This window comes from Xiphias gladius, chromosome 24 (genome assembly GCF_016859285.1).
Source record: "Xiphias gladius isolate SHS-SW01 ecotype Sanya breed wild chromosome 24, ASM1685928v1, whole genome shotgun sequence".
In the NCBI taxonomy this organism is placed as follows: Eukaryota; Metazoa; Chordata; class Actinopteri; order Istiophoriformes; family Xiphiidae; genus Xiphias; species Xiphias gladius.
Genome location: NC_053423.1, coordinates 16,560,272 through 16,586,147, shown reverse-complemented (window position 1 = coordinate 16,586,147; position 25,876 = coordinate 16,560,272). Strand labels below are relative to the sequence as shown.

The following is a 25,876-nucleotide window of genomic DNA, read 5'->3' as shown; positions in this document are numbered from 1 at the left end:
GGTAGCAGCAACTGGAAATACTCAAGTACAAGTACCTCCAAACTGTACTTAAGTGCAGTACTTGAGTAAATATACTTAGTTACACTCCACCACTGGTATTTTATGGGCTGGCCGGTCTTTTACATAAGTAACGCTGGAAGTACAACATTGTACTTCTAAGTACAGCACTTGAGTAAGTGTACTTTTAAATGTACCACTGACAACAGGTAATAAACTGCGACCATTTTGAATTGTCAAGACCTCTCAGCCTCTCAGTTTTTCAAACGCTGGCGTCTGCAAGCGTTCACAGGCTGAGTGTCGTCAAATTTCCCGAGATCGCGCTGTTATTCCGGCTGCGCACCCATTCCGTTATTTACGGTAACGTAGCTTCACGACTGGCTACGTCATTCTGAAGTATCCAGAACACTTTACGACACTGTTGACAACTGCGGCTGGCTGCCGTTGGCGTATGTTCTCAGTTATGGTTTAGTTTTGTATAAAGAAAAAAAAAAAGCTACAGAATTATTAGCATAAAAAAGCCAGCAATAAATGAGTGTTCTTGATTTATTTCGCGGGTTTTTCGGAGTACCTGGAGGCCATCATCGTGGCCGAAGGTAAGTTTGTGGAGCCGAGCAAACAGCTGTCGCCCAGCTAAGCTAACAGAAGTTCGCCAACGTTGACTCGGTCCGTGCTGTGCATGCCGCGGGGTTAGTTAGGTAATGAAGCGGCTTTAGACACCCCCCAGCTCCGTCAGGGAGGTCACAGCTAGTGTTTCTCTGCCAGGATAACCCCGGTGGTTCCTCAGGGAGCCTGGGAGCTGTTTTACTTAGTCTAAGAGTGAGCCGGGGATTAAAAAGATTGAGTGCTTTGGGATCTGTCAATCAGTCACTACACATTAATCAATGAACACTGATAATGAACACTCATCTGTTTTGCTCACTGTAATGTGTCAGGGACCCCTTCTTCGATGCCATGACTCATGATGACGACGAGGACGAGGATGAGGATGAGGATGAGGATGGATTCTACTATGATGGGTACCAGGGGGACCAGCAGGACCCCTTTGACAGTGCCTGGAGGTTTGGCTTCAGCTTTGGCCCAGACGGGATGAGGATCCGGGAGCCTCCCGTGTTCGGCCACGTCCTCAGGGAGATCGAGGAGATATTTTCCCAGATGGGCCGCTGGGACGGACAGCCAGAGTCTGGACACTTTGGTACGAACACTGAGCCATGATCCTCCTACCCAACATCATTACCAAGTACTTACGAATGACCTCGCTTGTCATTACGAGAGCGGGGCCTGAGGCTGAAGTGTCTCCCGCTCTATGTGCATTGTGTATCATGTTCTCAGCTTTGCCGTGAGGCTGTTTGATTAAACACATTAATCCAGGAATGAGCAACATATAAGCACCAAAATAGTGAAGGTCTTAAAGGCCCTGTAAACCCGTTCTCTCAATCAGCCCCTCACTGTGAGGGATGGGGTCCTACATGAACACAGCATTCTCTGCCAAAGTTAGGAGTTAGCGTTTGTTATTTGGCGTGAGAAATTTCTGTGTTTGTGTTTTTGCCTGTGCTCTTCTCTCTGGTTCGAAGTGTGCAGGGCTGAGTTGGAGAAAGGCGACGTCACATACTTACAGTATGTGCACTAATCAGGTTTTGGGGGGCAGACGCCCTGTTGATAATCCAGTTTTAAAGTGAAGATCTGTTTCATCTCTTTCTGTTGCATTTCTCAGCTGTAGATTCAGTCTTTTGTTTCCTTTATGTTCTAGGTGTTCCCAGTATCATGCCGCCACCATCTCAGGACAGAGCGGAGAGGGGAGGAGGGGGATCCAGTGGGAACCCCCTGAGAGACTTTATGTTGAAAACCCCTGACAGCACTGCACGAGGGCCTCAGGCAGGGCCGTCTAGAGAGCCCAGATACGATGGCCACCCTTTTTCCAAGGTAAATGAGACATTAGCCCCTACTTTAACTTCTTCATCTTGATTTTTGCTTAAGGGACAACTTTAACTTTGCTAACTATTATGTATAAACCACTCTTGGATTTTCTTTTAAGTTCAGTGATATTTGGAGACAGGGGCCACAGAAAGTTCCAGAGGAGGAGCACAAAGAAGACAGAGGTAGGTGATATTTTTAATCCTTTAGTAAAAGAGTCGCAGTAAATGTAGGGTGTGATTTTTTTTTTTGCCTTGTATCCAACTCATTTTCCATTCTCTCCAGATCTGGACTCTGCAGTTTCCGCTGGGGGCCTGGAGCAGATTTTGACGCCACCTGCTGGTCAGGCACCGGGTCAGCCAAGGGTCCGGTCATTCTTCCAGTCAGTCACTGTCACCAAGGTGGTGAAACCCGATGGGGTGAGAGAAACAGTTTATCTTCATTTTATTATTAATCATATATTAATATTCTTTCACAGCAGATTTTCAAGTGTTTCATGGACAGTTTTAGTTGCCCATTCTATTCCAGTGGGAAAACGATGATAGTATCACTGGCCGGGATTGTGAAATGGTTCCCGCCGGGGCCGCGCACCATAAAAACACTAGCGCTTTTAGTACTGTAAGGCCATTTATAATATTTTGACACAGCAGCAGTACACAAAATGTTTTATTATTTATAGTATCACTTGTTGTAAGTTAGGGTCTGTTTTTCTGTGTTGGTGCCTTTGTGTCAGACTGTAGAGGAGAGGCGAACAGTTAGAGACGGCCAAGGCAATGAGGAAACCACAGTGACCCGCTCCGGAGGTCCCGGGAGCCCGGAAGGACCAGACCATCGAACTGGACCTGCTCTACCACGTGAGTTTATCCCCGCTGGGTGTTTTTAGACTCTCATCTGATTCACTGTAACTTTTTTTTGAGAGCATTTTTTTACTTATCCTTGTCCCTGTTTTTATTCTAGGTGTTCAACGCCCCTTTTCAGACATGCGGGATGATGACTCATTATTCTCCAAGTTCTTTGGAGGGTTTAAATAACATGTAAAATGAACTACACTCTCTGGACTGAGTGACCGTAGCTTTTGTTCCCTGAAAACATTTAAGTGTATCCGTGTTTCTGTAGAGCTGTGAGTTGGCATATTTATAGGACATATCTACATATGGACAGAAAACTTGCATGACCTTCAGCTGCCAAAATGAATGTTTTGGATTTGGGTCACTGGCCTGTTTGTTGCACTGGGTTGCCACCTGACCTCGTAGACTAGAAGCTGCCAGTACCAAAGACACACATCAGGCTCTGAACAATTCAAATTTACATATTTTATTTTTGTAATGTCCCGTAGACAGGCCTGTATGGATGTGAGTGTGTGATGAATCAAATAAAGAGTCTTAATATAATTACATAGTTTTCTTCCCAGTTTTTTTTTTTTTTTTGCTTAAGTGAAACAGATAAAACAAACTATATATCACTATATTTATGTTTTTTTTGGTGCTACAGCCTTAATAGGTTCGGTACGACCATTCGCTTATTGTGGCTCCTGTTAAAAAACTTTAGCAAACTTTAGATCCAGCAAGTGGGTTCGCAGCTTTACGGCCGTTCAGTGCCTGCTCGTAAGCAAAAGTTACATAGTCACATTTTGACACAATTTCTACAGTTAATAAAAAACTGGTGCATTGGATGCTTATTTTAACCAACATTAATCCTCTGGTTTCAGACACTGGAAAACATTGCTGTCCTTGTATTGCAGATGCTGATTGTGTATTACAGTTTTACAATTTTGACTATTGCAACAACTCAGAGCCGCAAAAGAGCATCCTCCCCCAGCTTGCTTTATATTCATGGTATTTTTGTACACTTGGTATTTCTAGCCAAAGTTACCTTGATAAAAAATTCTTACACAGTAAATTTGGCTGTTTTAACGGCATTACCTGGTTGTGATGTCAGTGTCTTTCTTCCCACTGGGGTTTTGATCTGTCACAGTAACATCAGTCTGTTATTCTTTAATATCCTCTTATAATATAGGCCACTTGCATGTGAGTAAATTCAAATACGGGGAAATACAGAATGTGTACCCAGAAACAGATGCCTTTGCTGTGAATGATTTGTGGACAATTCTCCCTGGTTGGTTTGTGCTGAAAGCCAGCAGCAAACACACTGGTCTGTGACGGCTTGAGGCTTAGAAAACTGCAACAAAGTGGTTTGGACAGAGCGGCTGCAAAGTGGGTACAGAATAAACAGGAATGGAACTATTTGGTTTAGGAGCGCAGGAGTTTTAAATGCAACCGTATTTTTCGCTGTGTACTACTTTGATGTTGTACTGGGGGGTATTTCCAACAGGAGATGCCAGTGACACACAACAGCACCTTCTGTAACAGAAATGCAGCTTGTTGTGTTCCTGTCATGTCTTCGTGTGCCGCCCTGTTTCTGCAAAGCTGTTACTAATGATGATCTCTCTAATCTTGAATCAAGCTTCATCATGTCTTTAACAGCTTAGCTCATTTATCAAGTATGCAAGACTGCAATCCATCTACTCTCATCTCTCTATCTTATTTAGCTTATTCCACATCCCCTTTCTTCTTCTCCACTGTCCTAACTCCTTTCTCAGTTCTTCTCAAAAATGTCCAGTAAATAAAAGGCTCCTATGTGATGAATGCTTCACTGTGACCTCAATCGGGGTTGTGGTTTCCATGTGTTTAAGCATGGTAATTCAATTTAAATAAATTAAAAGAAAAAATCAAGGCGCTCTTTCCTGTTTGAAATATCAAAGAGTCTTGTTGCCGGTTCATGAGGGGAGTGAAGATAACACTGCCCTGGATTTTTCCTCTGAAAACAGGCTTTATCCTTGATTTTAGAGAGAGCACCATCATTGCAAACCATTTTAATAAAAGTACAAAAACTGAATGGCGTTTTGCTAACTCTGGTAGCCTTCCTCAGCTTGTGTGCCTTTTTGGGACATAAAGCTCTGATAATCATGAATTCCCTTCAATGCGAGGATTCATTTTTAAAAGGTTTAAATTGATATTCTGTTCCGCCGTTTAAACTCACCTTCTTTCTGGTACTTAAGGGGTTGGGGGGGGGGTTATTTCCATGTCAAAAGCGGTGAGAAACATTGCTTCCAAAAGGCTCAATGATAAATAACATAAAGAGCATTTGAGCACCTTGCTCTTCCAATATTGTCATTTTTCTCTGTACCTTTTGAAAGCCCTTTTAGCACCATATTTAACCCAGATACCCGGATTCAGGTCCAGGGGTCAGCTGATGTTTGACAACCCCTGAATAGCACAAAACTCTCTGCTATTTACCCATCTGCACGTCACATTACAGCCACTAATATTTGAGTGTTTCTCTGCGTCCACCTCTGTTGATTCCTCTGCATCGGGAACTTAAAAAAGTGCCTGCACCTGTCCGGGTAAAAATGATGTGAACGATGAGCGAATAAATGCCATACAAGAGAGATGCACATTTAGAATATATTTACCCCCTTTGAGGTCATTTTTAAAGAAGGCAGGGAGGTTTTGTAACATTTTGTAAACTTATTCTACACAAGAAATGTTCAAGACCATACCTACTGTAAATCTACTACACTTATTAAACTACACTTTGCTTCTCAATTATTACACAATTCAGTGGATTCATTTTAAAAGAAATCACATTATGATCATCTCTTTCCATGCATCCTATCTCTTACAATGATTTTTAATGTGGTAACCGTTTATCGGATTTGCACAATATGAGTTTAAGTGGCAGTGAAATGCACCACTGCTGTCAAATAGTATGCACCAGACCAGGCCAGCAAATTAATATGCATCCTGTAAAAAACCAACCCTGAAATCTACGGTATAAACTCTGTCTTATCTGCTCATTTCTATTCCTTATCTTTGTTGTATTGTGGTAAATTATACAGACACAATGAGGCACAAAGGACAAGTTGTTATAAATATACTGAAATCATTTACAGTTCGGTGAAACCAGAAATGCGCACATTATGCTTAATATTTTGGGATAGACTTCTATAGATTAAGAGGAAAAATTCCCCCTGGAGTGTTGTGCCAGATCCTGTTTGCATTCAGAGAAGAAGAAATGTAGTGACCAATCAAACGAGAGGAACAATCAGTGCCAATTCCAACCAGGTGAGATGACAGCAAACCAACCATGTCAGCCATTATCAAGCTTCTTTGCAGGACTCCAGCTCTGTGTGGTGCATTACTTTTTAATGATGTGATCATCAAAGATTTAAAAAAAAAAAAAAAAAAAGATGTCCTACACAGTGAATTACTCTCCTCTCCTACGTGCACACACACCATCACCTCAGTCCTGCCATAAAGTGCGTGACGTAGCCTACAGTTCCAGTATGAAAGGGCAAACTCTGCTCAGCGGGGCGGACGATGCGGTGCAGTGCGGGTCAGATTCACCCGATGACAGCATCCCAGCTCTGAAAGCCCACCTGTGGCCCGACGGTCCAGGGGAATCGCCCGGGATGGAGAGGCTGCTGAGGAAGTGTCAGATCAGAAACCAGCTGGTCAGGGAGTGCATGGCCGAATGCCTCGGAGTCTATGTCCTCATTGTGAGTATTTTTTTTAAGGATCCAAACTTAAGTCAGTTGCATCAGGCCCTTTGGTAAAGGTTTGAGAGGTTAACCACATGTATGTCTTTCTCTAATGTATACATTTGTCAAAGTGCAGCAAAGGAGTCACCCTCTAAAGTCAATTTCAATATTTAGTGACCTTTAATCTTTAAAATATTTGAGGCAAAGACTGCTCCTTTTTGTCTTTGTCTTTTCCATTATATTATGAGCTGTAAAAGTTAGAAAGCTGTGGATCCCTTTTCCAGCTCATCCAAATTTCCCATTTATCAGTAAACTTATCAAGTATTTAACATAGTTTCCTAAAACTATTACAGGCTCACTGTTGTTTTGAAGCAGCTGGTGAATCTTCACAATAGATAACCAAGGACTTTGGCCTGAAAGAGAGCCAGAATATGAGAGAGTGAGTGAGGGGGCGGACGGTTGAAGTGAAAAGGGGAGGATAAAGCGCGAGGGCTGCGCACGAGTCTCTCGTTGGTGATTTTCCGGTAGGCAGTGGTGTTTGTTCGCCTCCGCTGGTGGGGTTTGCGTGGTTTTCTTGTATCTTAAGAGTTTATATCTAATGACCATCCCACCTGTCAGGGCAATGAACATTTACAACAGAAATCATAAAAAAGGGTGACTAAGCAATAAAGTTCATAAAAATGGAAATTACACCAACACTGTGTAGTTGTTTACCCGTGTCAGAACATTCTGTACAGTGTATAAGTGTTTAGTGACAATATAAGGACTGGCTAAATCAGTAAATCTCATGGAGAAGATCAGTTTTTAAATGCACGGTAGAGTCTTGCGGACTCAGCTATACAGCGTATTGTGTTAATACAGCTCTTCGTCTCCTGCAATTGCAGCTGTTTGGATGTGGCTCCGTTGCCCAGGTGACGACAACTGAAGATAAGAAGGGGCAGTACCTGTCAATCAATCTGGGTTTTGCTCTGGGAGTAACATTTGGGGTCTTTGTGTCTCGCGGCGTCTCAGGTAAGGGACTGTAGAAAAGTTTCGTTATGATTCACTTTGTAAAAAAAAACAAGTCCCTCCCCAGGGTTATTAATCTTCTTTGAACCCCGATGTAAACCGTAATACCTTTTTAAAAAGGGGAACTGCATCAATTTCACTCATCAGAGTCTTTTGACAGGTGCTGTTGAGTCCTACTGCAAATGTCAAATGTTGTGTCAAAGCCTTTCATGGCTCTAGAGGGAGCTGTGTGAAATCTGTTATATGTCATTTATGGGTCTGAAGGCTGCGAGTTTGAAAATGAAAATAAATCTGGGGGTGTAGCGTTAGAAGGAAGTGAGTTTGCGAGACTTCTTGAGGCTAGCAGCTCGAGGCTGCGTTAGCCTCTACTAGCATCACTCACCTGAATCTCGGATTGAAGAGTCAGCTGCCGAGTCGCATTCTGGGTAATGTAGGTACCAGGTTCTGACAGGGAAGAAGAAGAAGAACCCTTGGAATAAAAATCATGATATATCTGGTTCTGCGGCATCGATTTTTTTTTTTGGTCTTTTCTTGTAGCTGTTAAGGAGGGCAGTGTTAAATCAGTGGAGTAGTGTTTTCAGGGCAAAAGTGAAAGTTATCTTTTTGATGTAACTATAAACTATGCTGCAAAGAGAAACTGAAATAAAATATAAATTTAGGACATGGAAAAAAAAAAAGACCCTCTCCCGCCCTCACAAAAAAGTCAGACTACCTTACCTTTAGCCAAAAGAAACGCAACTAAACCTGCCCCCTTTTCTGAATCCTTCTCTAATTATTAGCCCTAATTATTTTTCTACATCCCTAAGTTGTGCACAACAGCAGAAATGTCTATCATAATATTACCAATATCATGTTTATTAATTGTGCAATCAAAAAAATCAAAACTCCTTGATGGTAGATTATATGTGCATGCAAAGGGTCATTCTCTTTATAGGTTTATTTCAGGAGACATATGAAAAATAGAAAAATATGTATATAATTTTTATAGTAATGTGTCAGACCTCAACTCTTGATTATTTCCTTTCACAAGGTGCCCATCTGAACCCTGCTGTTTCTCTGAGCTTGTGTGTTTTGGGCAGACATCCATGGCTGAAGTTGCCTTTTTATGTCTTATTCCAAGTGCTTGGAGCCTTTTTGGCTGCAGCCACTGTCGGTCTGCAGTACTACGGTGAGTTTTACACAATGTCCAGAATCACACTATACTATACTATAGGACACTAGAAGCACAAAAAATGTTCTACAGTTACAAGGAGACAGTTTATATTAAAGGATAAGGCTGGCGATATTTTTCTTACTGTCAACAAATCACATTAAAAGACCAAAACCAACTGCATTAGTCCATCTCTTAATAATTTGGAACTTCCCAACCCTGTGAGAGGCATTTAGCCCAAGCCCATTCATTGCTACTTAAGAAAAACATGTCATAAATATAGTTTTTAATTTTTCTAATAAGGCTAAATAATCTCCAGAAATAGCTGGGCACTGTAGTTTTTAGCAAATGTTATTTAAATTGGATTAAATGATGCACTTATTGGGGACTATTTCCAGCTGTGGATTAATACACACTTGGTGCTCCGGTTGGTATTTCTGGCGGGAGGACTGTGTCTGTGGAATCGACTGGGAACAAACTACGGTGCCCATCTTCGCCATGATGAAGGAACGAGTCAGCCAGTGTGACGGTGTGGCTCACATGTATTTTTGTGTGTTTTTGCGTGTGTGATGAGATGTTTGCAGATGCCATCCAGACGTACAGCGGAGGCGAGCTGATGGTGTCGGGTCCCACTGCCACAGCAGGCATATTCTCCACCTACCCGGCTGACTACCTCAGTGTGTGGGGAGGTGTCGTGGACCAGGTCAGATACTGTCACTCCCTATCTGTTACCCACATCAGGGCGAAAGATAAGCGTGGTTTCCTGAAATTCAGTCTCACGAATGTACATCCACTTCAACCAACTCAGTACCTGAACTTATATAGAGATATAATACATAGAACTTATATTAATTTAGACAAATATGGTGACACTCCTGCTTTTTCATAATTAATGTTTCACTCGTATGAAATCTTTTCACCTGCTGAAACACTTGGAGACTTTGATTTACCTGTTGGCCTCCCATCTGCAAACAACCCTTGTGGTAGCATAACCTTGGTGGTCACCACAGTGGGTGTTGGCTTCTTGTTCACAGTGGTGCATAACAACTGATCTGAAAAAGGCAGTGTTTCAAGCCAACCGCGAAACATTGCCTTTTTTTCAGTCCAGTAATGTTTTGAACCCTTTAATCCAGTAAATCTCTTATCCCGCTCCTGGCCTAAATGTAGGACGGGATGTGCACACCTACGTATCTGCGCATTGTGTAACTATTTCCATGTTATCCAGGTGATAGGCACGGCCGCGCTGCTGCTGTGTGTCCTGGCTCTTGGGGACCAGAGGAACGGCTCCCTCCCAGATGGTCTCCAGCCTGTCCTCGTGGGAGCAGTGGTGCTCGTTATTGGCATCTCAATGGGCTCAAACAGCGGCTACGCCCTAAACCCGGCCAGGGATTTAGGGCCTCGGTTGTTCACGTACATCGCCGGCTGGGGGGTGGATGTTTTCAAGTTAGTAGTTTCACTCTGCATATTCGAACCTTTTAACATTTTCCACTTTGTTGCTCCACACTTCTGACTATAATGGAAACTCCACTGTCTTTGCAGGGCTGGAGGAGGCTGGTGGTGGGTGCCCATAGTGGCTCCCTGTGTCGGAGCGCTGCTGGGAACACTGATCTACGAGCTGATGATTGAAGTCCACCATCCTCCCATTCCGTCTGAGCTCCAGACCTCATGTCAGGAGGCCACTGAGGGCAAGACGGGGCTGGAGCTTGAGGGGGTGGAGCCAGGCTGTGAAAAACCCGCTTAGATGTAAAAATGAAAGCATATTAAAAGAGGAAAAAACTGTTAGGTACACAGTAAATGCTATTCATGGTGTAATTCCCCCTGAAACTGTGTAAATGTATGAGAGTAATGTATTGGAACAAGTAGATCTGTCTCTGATTGTAGAAACTGAATTGTACAATAATTACACATGCAAGCTCAACTAAATTTGTTTTCTACCACAACAAGTCTTTGATGGACTGCTATGAAATTTTGTAGACATTAATGGTCCCCAGAGGATCCCTTAACTTTTCCTCTAGTGCCACCACCAGGTCAAACGTTTAACTTGCCCAATACTTTGGTTTGTGACCAAATACTTATAACTAATTACATTCCTGTCAAGTCTCAGCTGTACTTTGTGACTTAGCCTTGTTAATCAATAATCTGAATTCTAGGTGAATATGAAGAGGACATAAAACCGTGCCATTTGTCAAGAGAAGCTGCAAACACCGCTCTGAATGTGACCCTCAGCTCCGCCGACGAACCTGCTGCACGAGTCAATGATCTCTTTTACACATTTATTTCGAAACAGCACAAAAGTGTATGGCATTTCAGCAAGCAGACCACAACCATGGAGAAAGAAAATGACATGAAATTTCCACTATTGAGCTATATAAATATGATATCATGACATATAAAAGATACAAACAAAAACAAAAAAAAAACTCCACTCGTAGGCCTCCATCACATGACCATGAAGGCTGTTTTTGAAACATACAAAAGAAATGTGAGTACAGCAAGCACTGATTCTGTAGATAAAAAAGAACCATCTCAAAGAGATAAACATTTGTATTCATACACATTAAGACAACACGACCCCCACGCTCTCCCTCTGCTTTGTAATTACAATGTATAGCTACCTCTGGGGGTGGGGGGGATTCTTTTTTTCTTTTAAACTTCAAATTGTTTTGGAAAAAAAGGGAACAGTACAAGTACAAATACTATACGTATTCACATTATCATAACAAGTTACTAAAACCAGAACGCTTTTCTTTAGTGTAATTATATGTATTTACATGGCAAAACTCGTACACATATACTACTGGCAGGAAGCCTGACCTCTCTTCTTCTAGTTTAACAATTAACATCACACATTATTCACACTACACGGGTTACAGACCTCCAGTAACCTCATCTCCTAATGACATGCCTTCCAAGATTTGCATCTCATGTTTCTGTTGCAGGTCAATCGCACTATGTCTAGTAAGATTTGACGCAACCGACTCAAACAAATACCAATAGCAGTAATGTGGTTCATATAAATAAATATTATAGCAACATAAAAATCAGTGTCAAATTCTCCAAACACTCCCTGTCCTGTTTCAGATGTCTTGAGACCTTTGCTTGAGATCAGTTTTACCAGCCTCTGGAGCCGTTAAAACTGGCCCAATGTCAGAAAAACGATTGTGGACTTCCGGCAAACAATGTGAATACCATGAACAATATGAACTACAAAAATATCAGCACTACAGCTATCAGGAGTACAGTGGGAGGTGTATGTATTAAAGTATGTGTTACATGAAGAAACAGACAGGTGGCTACACGCAGTGCAGAGTGAAAGTGATGGAAATGGAAGGACAAGACGTAGTAGACACAGTATGGCTGATATATAAATGCTTTACTCGGGAGGGCTGTTCAAGAGCCGTTCCACTATCATAGGTGCGTTCAGTTAAGTGACCAGTAAAATGATCAAACATGCAGTTACAATTGCACAGAAGAGGTGCCATAGATTAAAACTGTTTACGGTAGCTAAAAAAAAAACTGCACAGGAAGCAGCTCTGTTTCATCTCAGCATCAACATTCATTTTCTACTGCCTCCCTGCTTGGTCATGACCCTCGACTCCTTGTTTTGGATGACCAGTCTCAGATGACCCGCCCCGCCTCTACTGGGGCTTGTCTGTCTTGTGTGCGGTGAGGAAGGCCATGCCGTGGGTCCTGAAGTGGGTGTTGAGGTCCGTGGCCTTGTCGAAGCGACGGCCACACACCTTGCAGCTCATATTACCCTCTCCGTCCTCGCCCAGCGCCTGAGGGGAGGAGGCGGGCGAGCCGTCCGGAGAGCCGTGAGCGCGCGGGGTGCCGCGGTCTGCGTCGCTCTGGTTGTCCCGAACGCGGTGAGTGATGAAGCGGTGCCTGCTGAGAGAGCCGGCTGATGCGAAGCAGACGCCGCACTGCAGGCATTGGAAGGAGGCGGTGTCGGCCCGATGCTGGGGGATGTGGCGTTGAAACTCCGCCCCGTCCTCGGTGGAGAAGCCACAGGGGACACAACGGAAAACGTTGTCTTCCTCCTCTAACTCGCTGGGTGTCAGCGATGTTGATGCCACGGATGCCCTGGTTCTCTTTGCAGGCCCGCCACCATCCTCACCGTCCTCTGTAGCGTTTTCTTCCTCGTCTCCTGCCCTGCCTCCAGGAGGTGCGCCCTCACCGTCTTGTTCGGAGGAGCTACCTGGACCTTCTGCCCCTGTGGCTGCACGCTTCCTAGTCATGGGGGGACCCTGAGGACACAAGAAGAGAGAGACGGAATAAACGTCTGCAGCGATGATACACAGGGCAAAGGAAAACTTGCTGTTTCGTATTAGCAGGAAATGATGCAATATGTGCGGTGACACGCCTCTATCAAACAGTGACTTTTTAATGTCACTGTAGGTTAAACTTCACAAGTTTAACCTACAAGTTTAACTTTCCCAATATTTAATTTCTTTTTTTTTTTTTTTTGCAGCTTTGCCATCACCTGCAGTTTAGTCTTATACTTCATTTCCTTTGTGCATTGCATTGTGGGACAATAGTGTACATTATATCAACAAGACTAAAAAATCATGCTTTCTTAATATGCGCACTACCTTTCTAAGTAAACTTAAATTTGTCACTTTTCCACTACACTACCAAAACTTGCATGTAATTGCTGCGTAGTATGGAAATGTGACACAGCTTTAGACTGACAAGCTCAGAGCAGGAACAGAGAGAACCCTTTCACGCCGTAGCGAGTCACCTGTCCATCTGTGGTTCTGTGATGAAGCCGAATATGCTTGTCCAGTAAGAACCGACTTCCAAAGGTGCGTTTGCCTTCTGTGCAGTATCTGAAAAATAATTACGCAGACTTTAATCACTTCATCCAGCACTGAGATTGCACCAGATTGTACAAATTACAAACCGAATTAATGTAGCCCGACCGATACTGTTTTTTGAGTACAAAACGGATATTGATGTTTAGCCCAAAAGTAATTTTTTAAACATATGATACAGATCCCTTAGATTAGTTTTTTTGGCATGTCTATGCTGCAATTTCTCATTACTTATCGACCGACATGTACAAGATACAAATATATCTGTAATAATTTAATATTGGCTATATCGGCATGGCTGATTTATCAGTCTAGCTCTAGTAATGAACATGCCTAAATAGTAAATCAGCCAATGAAAACTACTTTTTAAGCAAAAAATTGAAGTGAAAAAACATTTTAAATCATAGTTTTGTGTCTGATGACCTACAAAACATGTATGTGATGAAATCTTAAGTGACTCACTGGCAATGGAAGACTCTTTTGTTGCCCTCGTGAATGACCCGCTCATGACGTCTCAGGCTGGAAGACGTGCTGAACGTGCCTCCACAAATACGACAAGGGAACTTTGAAGTGTGCAGCACACACACAAAAAAAAAAAAACACACAGAGTGGGGCAGAGAGAGAGAAGATAAAAAATATTTATTTGTGCTACAGTACAGACAGGAAATTAACAACGGCCTCCCTCCAAATTTTGGTGGCACTTTTTCTGCCTTACCGTCCACTATCAGAGGTCATTCTCGGTCCCCTAAATACAAGTAGCTGGTTAATCAGTTCAAATTTGGTGCCCTGAAATGTTCAAAACCCCAGTGCCCTCTCTCTAACCTCAATCACTGGACTCAATACAATCAGATTAAAATAATATAGGTACTATGTCCCACCTTGCCATGCTCCATCTTCACATGACTCAGGTAGTCTTCGTTGTCAGTGAAGGTGGTCTGACACTGGGGGCAGGTCCACTCAGTCTGAGCGCTGGGATGACTGCCGCCCCCCGCGGAGGTCGAGTGACTCCCTGGAGCTTCGTAGTCCTCATCCCCCTCATCATCGTCGTCGTCCTCCTCCTCCTCTTCCTCCTCCTCCTGTTCCCGCCCCCAGTCCTCTCCGTCAGAGTTGTCGGGCTTTCCAGAGGACTTTGATTTGAGGCCAGAGGGACCGGATGTGTTGGCTGGGGCTGAGGCAGGGTTAGAGGCATCGGGCTGAGACTCCTGTTTTACTGATGGGCCTCTGTGAGCAGTCTGAGTGGGGCAAAAGGAAAGTGTGAGAGAACAGTAAGGCTTACAGAGCATTCAAAGTTTATTCATTTACCTGAAAAAATTACCAATTACTCTAATTGGTTGACAAAAACTAATTTCCTTTTCTAAAAAAAACTGCTGTACTTGGTATAGAACTTATGACAAGGTCACCGGAGAGGAACCCTGCTAAGGCCGATCCAAGAATTGCTGTATGCCTTTGTTGACACCACACTCACTGTAGAAAGCAATGAATGGGCAACACATAAAGGCAAAAGGTTCATTTTGAATGGCAGTGATATTACCCTGTATCTCATTTTTCACAACTAAAATATATGATATCTGAATATTAATTGTCAGAAAACGCACCTTAATATGCTCCATCATTGAACCTTTCTGGGCGTAGAGCTTAGTGCAGTCAGGACACTTGAACACATGCACTTTTTGCTTGGCTAAATGAGTGTCAAAGTGCATGTACAGCAAGGGTTTTTGGGTGAAAACCGTATCACACATCACACACTTGTAGATCATTCTGCAAAAGGAGAAAAATACAGCCAAGAATTTATATTCTAGGGATGGTTCCAAAACGTGACCGTAATTTTCAAACATCCTCTGAAGATGTTTGTCTGCGCAAATGTTTTGGTAGAAGCAGCGCACGTACTTGGCCTGTCCTCCGGTGAGTGTCGGGTGCTGGGTGCTAATGTGGCTCTGGGCGCTTGGGGAAGACTTGAAGGCCATGGGGCAGCTGGGGCACTTGTGGAAGACCTCGCAGTGAGCAGTCTGAATGTGGGACTTGATAGAGTTTAACCCTCCGAAGACAACCTGGCAGCTCGAGCACCTTGGCAAAGCAAAATACGTCGTGTTACACCTCCATTGTTTTCTTGAACTGAATTTGAATTCATGTTTATATCTGCGTCTAGCTTAAAACCTCCAATATAGACCCCATTTCAAATAGTGTCTCTAAAAAGGCAGATGGGGAATTTTGTGTGTATATTCCTGAATTATAATTGGCCCAAGTAATGGCCAGGTTAAAAACTAAAATCAAAATAACAGTCACATTAAATGAAATATACTGACACAAAAGCTTAGAATTTGCTTTCTAAACTTAACTCTGCTGCTTAGATTGCTACACAGTACTGTCTGTTGATCATCAAACGTTTTCAATTCATTTTTGCAGCTTTAGTAGTCTTTATACCATTAAACTTTAATGCACTTGGGCAAAAAAGCTGAGACGATCAGTCCGAAAATTTATAAAGCAACTAAACTGGTAATTGTAATTGAAGTAAGTAAGTACTATTCACTCGTTTCAGTTTCTCAAATGTAAATATTTGCTGGTTTTTGTAAATGTAAAATCCTTAGGTTCACAACAGCTTGTTGGACAAACCAGCAATGCGAATATGTCAAATTGGGCTTTTAGAAAATGTACAATATGTTAACAACGGTTTTGGAAAGAGTCTACACACCTGTAGCCAATGCGCCTGGCAAAGTGCAGACAAGCCTCCTCCAGGTGGGTCTGGAAGCTGGCCTGCCGGGCGATCCCACCGCACTCAGGACAGACATGGGGCGCTTTGTGTTTATGGATCCTCTGGTGGGCGGACACGGCACACGAGTTTGGCAGCATCATGGGAGGTGAGCACTGTGTACATGTCTGAAGCAGAAGAAAAGGAAAATCAAATGAAACAAACAGTGACCAACAGCAGAAACCGGTAGCACAATACATACTGTTCTCTCATCACAAAGACTCACTGAGTTGGGAGCAGCTCTGATCTGCTGGAAATGCGTGACCAGCTCAGCCTTGCCAGCGAATTGTGTTTGGCACTCCGGACATTTGAAGTTGTTGTACTGCAGCCCCTCAGCCTTCTTGCAGGGCAGAGGCATCAGTGCTTGGGGGCCCTGAGGTGCGCGGCGGACCGGCCGAGGCTGAGATGCTGGTGGAGATGTAGCATCCTTCAATGGGCTGGAGTTGGCAGAGATGGCGGGGCCCCCAGGTGTGGTAGAAGGAGAGGAGACTGGAGGAGGGGAGGACGAAGAGGAGAGCAGGCCTGGTCAGCCAAAAGGTGGAAAACAGGAGAGACAAATGGAACATGGTCAATGGAGATGAAGATCAAATGAGTGATGCATGTATTTTTTTACCATGAAATATCGTCAGACTTTCGAGACTCTCTGCACAGATAAAAATAAAAATGTATGATGCAGAGCTGAAAAGATGAGTTGATCAACAGAAAATTCATTTTGATAATGGATTTATCATTTGTCTTTGTTTTTAAGCAAAAATGAAAAAATTGTCTGATTCCTGCTCCTCATTTTTGAATATTTGCCTATTCTTTTTTAGTCTATAATAGTAAATTGAATATCTTTGAGTTTTGGACGGTTGATCAGCCAAAACAAGCAATTTGAAGAGGCCACCTTTGACTTCTTGAAATTGCGACTGAACTTGTATTTTTTTTGACATTTTATAGACCAAACAATCGATTAAATGAGAAAATGACTGACAAATTACAGCCATAGCATGTCAACAACATAACTGAATGTTGATTCCAAAAGCATCAAATACACTTTATGCAAAATGATTAGTCAATCAACAGAAAATTAACCATCAACCATTTTAATAATCAACTGTGTGTCATTTATCAAAGAAAATGCCAAATATCCTGTTTCCTACCCCTCAAAATGTGAGATGATTTTTCTGTTTTACGTAATTGTAAATTGAATATCTTTGGGTTTTGAATTTTGATTTGGACAAAACAAGACACTTTGAAGATGTCACATTGGGCTCTGGATGATTGTAACGGGCAATTTATGACTAAATGATTAATCGGAAAATTAAACAAGAGATTAACCGATAATTAAAATTAGCGTTGGCTGCAGCCCTGCTTACCGCCAATGGGTGTTATGTCCTGCTGTCCAATCATCTGCTCCACAGTGACAGGCCTCATGACCAGGTGCGAGCACTGCATGACCAGCCCACGCTCCTTATGCTCCCTGGCATGCAGCAGCAGGCTGCACTTATTGAAGAAGGCCAGTCTCTTAGCACAATGGTTGCAGGTCACCTCAATGCGGAGTGAGCGTCGATCGTAGTGTCGCGCCAGGCTGCGCTCCAGGGCGAAAGCATCTCCACACTCAAGGCAGCGGTACCCTGTGGCTGGGAGCGGGAGACCCCACTCAGGTGGCGGAGGCGCTGAAAGGTCGGGCTTGTAGCTCGGCAAAAGGTTCTTACTGTTCAGAATTTTGTTAAAGGCCTCCACCAGGCTTGACTGACTGCGGGAGATGACGGCACCTGTGCTGTTGACTATGGAGGCAGGTTTGTTTGGCTGGAGAGTGCCGCCTATGATGGTGCCGCTGCCCCCGTTAGCTGTCTTATTAGTGGCTGTACGTACACTGATCCCACCAGCAGCGACTGAGAACTTGGGAGAGGAGGCCACAGCTGGAGTTACAGGCAGGGCAGCAGATTTAGTGATGCTAACAGCAGTGGCAGAAACCTTGGCTTTGTCAGATGCAGCCATTTTGTTTTGGACCTTCGTGGCGGCGGCTAACATGACGCTGCTGGCTGCGAGTGTAGACACGGGCAGAGCATTGAGAGCACTTACTTTCTGGGATGTTGTTGTCATGTGACCAGGGGAAGCTTCAAGTTTTTGGGTCTTGTTTCCTAATATCTTACGCTCCCCAGTTTGGGCTTTAGTGTCCAAACCTTTCCCTGCAGCGCCACCTTTAGGTGCTACCCTTGTGACAGTTCTGGTGATTCCACCTGTGGAGGTTTTAATTGTTTTTATTCTGACTTTGAGGGGTCGGGATGGAGCTCCAGAAGCAGCAGGTGCAGCAACGCCTGCTTCTCCTCCATCAGTGGAGGGGGGTTTAGGCTTGCCATCATCCACCTCCATCTTTTCCTCACCTGTTCTCACATTTTCTCCCTTGTCAGCTTTGCCATCAACGACCCTATCTATCCCATTCCCCACCTCCATCTCCTCCTCCTCCTCTTTAGGCTCCCGCAGTTCAGAAGGAGGTGGAGTGGAAGCAACTGCAGGGCTGGAGCACCTTTTAGTGGAGACTTGAGCATTTGATTTTGGCATCTCTGGTTCAGGACTCTCTGGGGAGTCTCTCTCTTCTATGACATGTTCTGGGTGCCTGTCCTCCAGCTGGGGACTCTCTGTTGAGCCAGACTGTGGGGTTGAGGAAGTCAAAGATGCACCTGAAGGAGTGTCCCCAGGTTTAGGGTGAGATGCAGTCGAGGGTGTGGGCTGAGTTGAGACCGAGTCAGACTTGTAACGTCGGCTCAGTTGAGTGCAGGTTGGGGAGTCTGGGTTCTCTTGGATCACCAATGGACTCCCCAGATCAGGGTCAGAATCATCCTCCTCAATTTGCTGGTGCTGAAATCCAGCAGGGCCACTTTTGGGAGCTCCGTTAAAAGGCTGTGATGAGTGCAGCGGGTGTGATGAGAGGGCGGAAGGTGGATTTGGAAGCAGAGGCTTGGAAGGGGGAAAGAAAGGTGAGGCTAGTCCGATGGGCCCACCTGCAGCCAGAGGAGACGACCCAGCTGATAGAGAGGAGGATGAAGGTAAGGATGCTTTGATCCCATCTGCCCTTTCTTGGCCCGTATCCTGCTGCTGCTGGTGTTGCTGCTGCAGAAGCTGCATCTTCCTGGCCCGGCCCACTGGATCTCCAGACCCCTGTGCCACAAGCGGTTTAAGTCTGTTGAAAATGTTACCACCCTGCTTGTGAGTCTTAGCACCGGCACCTGCTGCTTCTGAAGACCCTTTAGGGGTGTTAATTGACCACGGCGCTCCGTTAGATTGGGCCTGGCTGAGGGGAAGGGGCGTGGAGACACTGGATGCCCCAAAACCGTTGTGATTGAGAGCCTCAGATTCAGCCATTCCAGGGGCACACGCACCTAGTCTAGGACCCACATCTACCCCTGTGATCACATCAATAGGGTCCTGGTCGGTTTCTCCCTCCCCTCCATCTACGGTCTCAAGGCGTACTTTATTCTTCACAATCACACTAACAATTGAGGTGTCCGCCTGGGGGTCTGACGGACTCGGTGCCCTCAAGGATGACCCAACACCCACCACGCTGTCCGGCTTTCCCAGAGGTGCGCCTGCAGCTCCATGGGGTCCCTCCGCCTCGTCTGGGGCAGACTGGATGGCCTCTTTGGCATCAATGTCAGGAATGTCAAATGCTGCCAACAGGTCATCAAAATCTGGGGTCTTCATGTCCCCCATACCGGGATTAACTCCTGTAAAAACATGAATTCAGAGACATAGTAGCAGAAGGCAACAAAAGGCACTAGCATGAACCTGCTTGTGTTGTTGTCCATCAACCAGCATAATACCCGCTACAAACCTCAAAATGCAAAACATTAAAATCGTTAATGTTCGTTGAAACGTTTGTATTTTCAAGGCAAACTCTTGTATGCACCTTCGTTTGACACAAACTGACATGCTGCAGCTTGTTATCAATGAAGCTAGCTAAGCTTTACGGATCCTGCACAAGCATTTACATTAGCCAGCTAGCATGTAAGCGACGGCGTTTCTGCAACCAAACCTTTCTCGGATAACAGGTTCAGCACTAAATTGCTATGAATGGGGAACACTGCTTCAATAACGCTTTTAGTGCATGCAACGCTTTGCAGCAGTGGCCATTTGAGAGACAGTTCAACCGGGACGATATTTCGTAGCAGCGACCTCGGTTATTTGAGCTAACGATATTTCTTCCCGACTGAGGCTGGCTAGCTGGCCGCTGAGCTCCAGCCAAGACAGAGGGGTCATTTAGCTAACTAGCTAGCGCTCGCCGTTAAAAAGCAGCCGGAGCTGTTTGCTGAGGTGTGATTTCACGGCTGTAAGGACCCCGTGATCGTAGGGTCGACGATGTCACAGAAGAAGATGGCTGGGATGGAGATTTTCGTTTAATAATTCATGTATTTTGATTGTTTACCTGGATATGCGATTCCCGACTATCCTAGCTCGTTTTGAGCTGAAAATGCTGCGCTTCCCGTCACATGACCCGAGACATCCTATCAGGCTGCGATAGCGCTGGAAAAATGCACGGAGGATGCTGCAAACGACACGTATATTTATTTCTACTTGGAATGACATAAAAATTTATCAGTGTCCCAACTAGAGTATTTTTAAACGTCATGCGAAGCCCCTTGATGCCGGACAGGGGTCTCTGCGTAGAACTGGTTTGCGATGATCACACCTTTTGGTTATCCCAGTCTTCACATAGTACCGTCAACGGTACGAGGCTCTGAGGGCAACAAAAACACCGAAAGGCAACGTATTTACATATAGTTTTTATTGAAAAAAAAAACACAAAGACATGACAGGAGTGTGGCTAAATGTTTAGTTTAAGAGCCTGTCATCACAATTTGTTCTCCCTTCTGACGGGCCAATCGGTAATTATATCATGTAGGGAAAATGTAGGGTAAATAGTGCACTAGGCAGTTTGAGAATAGGCCAATATTACATTTATAAGATCAAATAAATTTATATTACTTGGTAGTCAGATTTTACACTAAATTGTCATTCAGAACTGTAGGCTTTTTATTTCTTGTATGTTGGTGCTTTTGACAGAAAAGGATGGTAATTAAATGTCAGAGTGCTTTCATGCAGGGGCGATGCATCAGCAATCTTTTTGTATATTAAAGTAATCCTGCATTAGTTGTTGCAATTGTTCATTTCTTCTAGTTCATGTCTGAAGTCTCTGTCCCTCTCATCATTTCCTCATTTTTTCTTCTCTTCGTCCTTTTTGCCATCTGGCTTGTTTCCTGTCTGGGAGGCCAGGGAGCCCATGGCATTGCGGATGGCCTCGTTGTTCGGGTCAACGCCAGGCAGGTTCTCCAAGACGCTCTGAAGGAACTCTGGGTCTTGCATCACATCATAGTCATCTTCCTCCTATTCAATTAAAACATAGAATACAATTGATTAGGAAGAATCAAGTCTTCATTTAAGTGGTTTTAAGATACAATGGGTCCAATATTTGGCCAGGCCTTGTGAAGGTATAAATATATGTATGTGTGATTTGTGTGTGTGTGTGTGTGTGTGTATGTATGTATAAATATCCACACCAATTTTTCATGTCTAACTCAAACCATACCTGCCAATCTTCTTTTTAAGTTTTCACTGTATCTTCAATTTTCCAAAACAACACAGGACTCTCTTGGATAATTTTACATGACTATAGGTCTATGTTATGCTCATCCGTTTTATTTATATATCTGTTTGACATAACAGAGACTAAATATAATTATGTGCTGTGTCATGAGCTAAAATAAGAGCTGCATCAAAATCAAAACATTTTGTTGTTGCAATTGGAAACAAAACACTACACCATAAAGCCTAATCCGTCCAAAATTGAGAATCTCAAAGTAAACTGATTTCATTTGCTAAATGTTTTATAAGAATTCTACAAAGAGTAATCTTTGACTCCCAGTCCATGTTAGTGGCACACATTACAAAATTTAAAGCTCTGAGATTGGAGGCTTCCTACCAAACTCCATTTTACAAGTAGCAGTCAACTTTTCTTTTAATTTCTTCAAGTTCAATCTTGTACATTGTACCATGTTTTTTTTTTTTTTTTTAAACACAGTTGCTCCTCTTTTGTATGAATGATTCAACCAGGAAAATTTCATCTCCATCCAAGATTTGAAAAGCTCCAAATGTTAGTCACTTACCATTGGGTTAAGTCTATGTAGAAAATAAACTACATTTTTATTCGCTGAACCCTGGATGCCTGAAATAACTACGGCCCCTTTGTAACACTACTGGGGACACACGAGTGCCAACTGACACCCATTTAACAATTGCTTAATATTTTAATTTAAAACATATATATTCATATAGTGACTCACCTTGGCAGATTCTGTAGTGTCCATGGGGGCTCCTGTGTCCATTTCTCCATACTCTGTTTGCAAAACAAGGAAAAGAACTTAGCACATATTATCATAACCAAAATACCAGAAAATATAAGAGTGACCGAAAGTGTTATCAAGAGCGTAAATGTGCATGATAGTCAAATGAAACTTACCTCCTCCAGCAAGAGACATCTGCATGGCATAGGCTATCTGCTCCTCCTCTGTCATACTGCTGAAGTCAGGAAGCACTGCTGCACCACTCTCAGGCTGAGATACTGACATCTTCAATAAGGCCTCCTCTGATTCTGTGAGAAAAATCAATCAAAACTTAGTAATGGATCAAAAAATTATCATTCTATCAAGTCCTAACAATTATTATAATCAGCGCTGTCTCTCAAGAGAAATATGCCAATCCTCCAATTACCATCTGCGCTGGGTGTGGGCATGCCTGCCTCGGCTGCAGAAGCAGCAGCAGCTCTGCGGGCCTCTTCCTCCTGCCTCTGTCGCTGCTCCTCCATTGATACACGCAGGGCCTAAAGGAAAGAAATAAAGGCAGAGGGCATCACTACTTCTTACTCTAAAAAGGTACTTTTTAAAATTCTGACAAAGCCACTGAGTACTTGAGAACAGACCAAATCTACCAAAATGTGGCAGTATGGGAGGAATAGTCAGGAGAGGCCTGATACGAGGACAGGATGTACACATACAAAAGGCATTGCAATGGAAATTCCTCAAATTCTCATGTAGGAAAATGGATAGTCCAAAACCTGCTGACATCCACTGTAGCCTCACGTTTCAGGTAAGGGCAACATGAAACGCACTGGTATACTGCAACTACTAGTACTACTTGAAAACATGAATTTCTCTCTAAAATCAAAACATAAATGCAACTTGACACACATCCTTATATTGCTTACCAGGGCCAGCTCTGGATCAGCACTGGGATCCACACCAAACTCAAAGTCACTGGCACCAAGACCCATCATAGAGCCTCCTTCGCCGGCCAGGATGGGAGAGGAGAGCAGTGCATCAGCCAGACTGGGACCTGGAGGGACTGTGACCAGGTGGGAGCCTGTCCCCTCCTTTCCATTTAGAGTATTTATAAAAGCAGTCAGCTTCTCTGTATTCACCTCCTAAATATACAGTTAAAGAAAGAGGGTAAGGGCAACTGAAAACTCAAATTCTAAGTGGAAAGAAGTGTCAGATATGTCAAATCAAGAAAATACAACCTAAGATAGAAAGAAAGAAAAACAAACAAACAAAAAACAACAACAATATTACACTTTAATTTACTCTGCCTTAGATTAATATGATGGAAACTGAAACAAGAATTCCCCACCTCTTCTCCAAAGTTGATAATATCCACATTCACTTTCTCTTTTTTCAAGCGCTTTGCCATCTTGACAAGCTGCAGAATTGGCAGGTTGGTGCAGAAGCAGTAAGAGATTAAGAAAAATAAACACTCATTAACAGTGATACAGACAGTGGGAAATTTTGTGAAACCTATGATGTATCATCGGTTAGAAAACATGTCTTTCTGGCACAAAATGTGATACAAGACTTCAAACTCACATCTTTTTCGTTATCCTCCACAGGACTCCCAACAAAGGCAATGATCCTCATCTTGTGGTTTTTTCCTTGTCTGTGCTTTAGGGCCAGCTACACAGGAAAAACATATAAAAAATGTGGCCACTCAAAACCTGCTGCTGCCGTCAGCAAAACCTTTTATTTACCAATTACGTAATTACTAGGTCGAGCCCCTTGTTTTAAGTTTTAAACAAGGGATCAAAGTCAGAAACACACATGGGCCACTCTGATGCCTGTGCAGAAGGAGATCTTTCCTCTGGGCTGGACAGCGTGGAGTTTGGACAGGATGCGGCCAGTGTCTGGTGTCAGCGTGGTCAGGACCTCACAGTTACTGCATGAAAACATAAAGACAGCATTGGTGTAGCACTGAAACATCCACAGTTGTTTATCATCAGCAACTATGTACAACTAAACTGACATCGTATTCAGAGCTCCAATGATTAGTTGATTGACAGAAAAAATATTGGCAACTATTAATCGTTTTAGCCATTTTTTAAGCAAAAATGTTAAATATCTTCTGATTTTTGACTGCTGGTCACACTAAACATGATGTATGAAGATGTCACCTTGATCTGTGGAAAATTATAACAGGCCTTTTCTCAACATTTTCAGGCATTTTGTGGACAAAATGGTTAATCGATAAATAACTGGCAGATTAAATCGATAATGAAAATAATCGTTAGTTGCAACCCTAATTGTATGACTATTATCTGTATCTGTATCTGTATTATCTGGCACTTAACACTTATGTATATATACAGTAGTTGTACAAATAAAGAGAAAACTCCACTGCCCATTAGATGCTCCATTAGAGATGTGCCTATGCAAATTGTTCAAGTGTTATGACTTCTTTGTTTAAATAAAGAGAGAAAAGCTTACTTTGCCATAGTTATGAGGCCCACATTGTTTTCGGGGTTACTGCGTGTTTTGGAGTGGCATACAATGTTGACAGCATCTTGTTGGGCCTGTAGCCTGGTCGGTAGGAAGTCTCCATTTCTCATGTATTCGCTGTTGTCCACGCTGAAGGGGAAACATCACTTTTACGAGGCACTGACACATCACTGAGCTAACCAGCTAACATTAGCAGTTAAAATGTCATTTCCATATCAACCTCGACCTTGTTAGTCCTACTAGCGGGTTTATATTAAAAAGACATCTCAGTTCCGTGTGGAAATGTCTGCCTGCTTCACCGGGGAGTTAGTGTACTAGCTGGCGTTACAAAATAAAAACAGCATTAGCACAACTTGCTAACGTTAGCAAGTGGGGACATCACATACATCGCTAGTGTTAACGATCAAATCATTGAGGTTGTCAGTTCATAATTTCGATACAAAGCACTAAATTGTAAAGAAAAACATTTATGAATGTGGATACTTTAATAAATACTTTATTTAGACAGCAAATCTGAGCTTACTTTAGCTACAATGACTCAGCCCGTCAACACCGTGTTAGCCGGCTAACTGTCAACGGTCAATTATCAGCCGGGGTACAGGGGTATTTCCTCCAAACTCAAGTCTATGAACTACCTAATCGAGTAAATATGTACCATATTTTCGCATGAACTGCTAAGAGATCAACAACTACATAAAAAAGGCACTTTATTCAGTTCTTACCAGACCATAGTACTTTCAAGCACCATCTTGGAAAGTTCTTGTTGCTCCCTGTCGTAATCATACAAGCTCAAAGGCTATTGGACGAAGACTGAACAAAGCGAAATATGATTGGCCAGGTTTCCTAAACTGTAATTTTTTAACGAATAGCAGATTGCAATAGACCTTAACTCAAGGTCCACTT

General features: G+C 43.3%; 4 protein-coding genes and 1 non-coding gene across 7 annotated transcripts; 2 read left to right on the top strand and 3 right to left on the bottom strand.

Annotated features, from left to right (window-relative positions):
* The first annotated feature begins 347 nt into the window (after window positions 1-347).
* On the top strand, window positions 348-3,305 carry hax1 (HCLS1 associated protein X-1). Its single transcript, XM_040122659.1, has 7 exons — window positions 348-593; window positions 933-1,192; window positions 1,748-1,920; window positions 2,033-2,096; window positions 2,197-2,330; window positions 2,645-2,765; window positions 2,869-3,305. Exons 1-7 carry the CDS (start codon window positions 529-531, stop codon window positions 2,940-2,942), a joined length of 891 nt encoding a protein of 296 aa, XP_039978593.1. The 5' UTR covers window positions 348-528; the 3' UTR covers window positions 2,943-3,305.
* A 2,724-nt stretch (window positions 3,306-6,029) lies between these two features.
* Window positions 6,030-10,546, top strand: aqp10b (aquaporin 10b). Its single transcript, XM_040122658.1, has 6 exons — window positions 6,030-6,469; window positions 7,336-7,462; window positions 8,490-8,627; window positions 9,194-9,312; window positions 9,835-10,052; window positions 10,149-10,546. Exons 1-6 carry the CDS (start codon window positions 6,161-6,163, stop codon window positions 10,348-10,350), a joined length of 1,113 nt encoding a protein of 370 aa, XP_039978592.1. The 5' UTR covers window positions 6,030-6,160; the 3' UTR covers window positions 10,351-10,546.
* A 329-nt stretch (window positions 10,547-10,875) lies between these two features.
* znf687b (zinc finger protein 687b) lies at window positions 10,876-20,716 on the bottom strand. Of its 3 annotated transcripts, none has more exons than XM_040122654.1 (10): window positions 20,578-20,716; window positions 17,528-19,879; window positions 16,396-16,691; window positions 16,113-16,297; window positions 15,311-15,487; window positions 15,019-15,181; window positions 14,302-14,655; window positions 13,886-13,986; window positions 13,351-13,438; window positions 10,876-12,856 (listed from the first exon to the last, which is right to left on the bottom strand). In XM_040122654.1, exons 2-10 carry the CDS (start codon window positions 19,863-19,865, stop codon window positions 12,248-12,250), a joined length of 4,311 nt encoding a protein of 1,436 aa, XP_039978588.1. In that variant the 5' UTR covers window positions 19,866-19,879; window positions 20,578-20,716; the 3' UTR covers window positions 10,876-12,247. The 3 variants fall into 3 exon arrangements, with proteins under 3 accessions (XP_039978588.1, XP_039978589.1, XP_039978590.1); XM_040122655.1 differs by lacking the exon at window positions 20,578-20,716 and adding an exon at window positions 19,987-20,543; XM_040122656.1 differs by lacking the exon at window positions 20,578-20,716 and adding an exon at window positions 20,062-20,543.
* On the bottom strand, window positions 14,789-14,923 carry LOC120786972. The gene has a single exon (XR_005706806.1). It is a non-coding gene; the product is annotated as a small nucleolar RNA SNORA13 (small nucleolar RNA).
* A 228-nt stretch (window positions 20,717-20,944) lies between the features above and the next one.
* Window positions 20,945-25,792, bottom strand: LOC120785929 (26S proteasome non-ATPase regulatory subunit 4). The gene is made up of 10 exons (XM_040120922.1): window positions 25,696-25,792; window positions 24,962-25,102; window positions 24,299-24,413; window positions 24,068-24,154; window positions 23,835-23,903; window positions 23,413-23,628; window positions 22,920-23,028; window positions 22,669-22,800; window positions 22,493-22,545; window positions 20,945-21,536 (listed from the first exon to the last, which is right to left on the bottom strand). Exons 1-10 carry the CDS (start codon window positions 25,719-25,721, stop codon window positions 21,366-21,368), a joined length of 1,119 nt encoding a protein of 372 aa, XP_039976856.1. The 5' UTR covers window positions 25,722-25,792; the 3' UTR covers window positions 20,945-21,365.
* Window positions 25,793-25,876: the final 84 nt, after the last annotated feature.

Coding starts and splice junctions, on each gene's coding strand:
- hax1 (XM_040122659.1), top strand. CDS start 529: ATGAGTGTTCTTGATTTATTTCGCGGGTTTTTCGGAGTACCTGGAGGC. Junction 594..932: donor GGCCATCATCGTGGCCGAAG/GTAAGTTTGTGG, acceptor GTAATGTGTCAG/GGACCCCTTCTTCGATGCCA. Junction 1,921..2,032: donor ATGGCCACCCTTTTTCCAAG/GTAAATGAGACA, acceptor TTTTCTTTTAAG/TTCAGTGATATTTGGAGACA.
- aqp10b (XM_040122658.1), top strand. CDS start 6,161: ATGTCCTACACAGTGAATTACTCTCCTCTCCTACGTGCACACACACCA. Junction 7,463..8,489: donor TGTGTCTCGCGGCGTCTCAG/GTAAGGGACTGT, acceptor TCCTTTCACAAG/GTGCCCATCTGAACCCTGCT. Junction 10,053..10,148: donor TGGGGGGTGGATGTTTTCAA/GTTAGTAGTTTC, acceptor CTGTCTTTGCAG/GGCTGGAGGAGGCTGGTGGT.
- znf687b (XM_040122654.1), bottom strand. CDS start 19,865: ATGGGGGACATGAAGACCCCAGATTTTGATGACCTGTTGGCAGCATTT. Junction 16,692..17,527: donor GGACATAACACCCATTGGCG/GTAAGCAGGGCT, acceptor TTGGCTGACCAG/GCCTGCTCTCCTCTTCGTCC. Junction 13,439..13,885: donor AAAAGAGTCTTCCATTGCCA/GTGAGTCACTTA, acceptor ATTATTTTTCAG/ATACTGCACAGAAGGCAAAC.
- LOC120785929 (XM_040120922.1), bottom strand. CDS start 25,721: ATGGTGCTTGAAAGTACTATGGTCTG. Junction 25,103..25,695: donor CTTGAAAGTACTATGGTCTG/GTAAGAACTGAA, acceptor TTTCCCCTTCAG/CGTGGACAACAGCGAATACA. Junction 23,029..23,412: donor CTGATCCAGAGCTGGCCCTG/GTAAGCAATATA, acceptor TCTTTCCTTTAG/GCCCTGCGTGTATCAATGGA.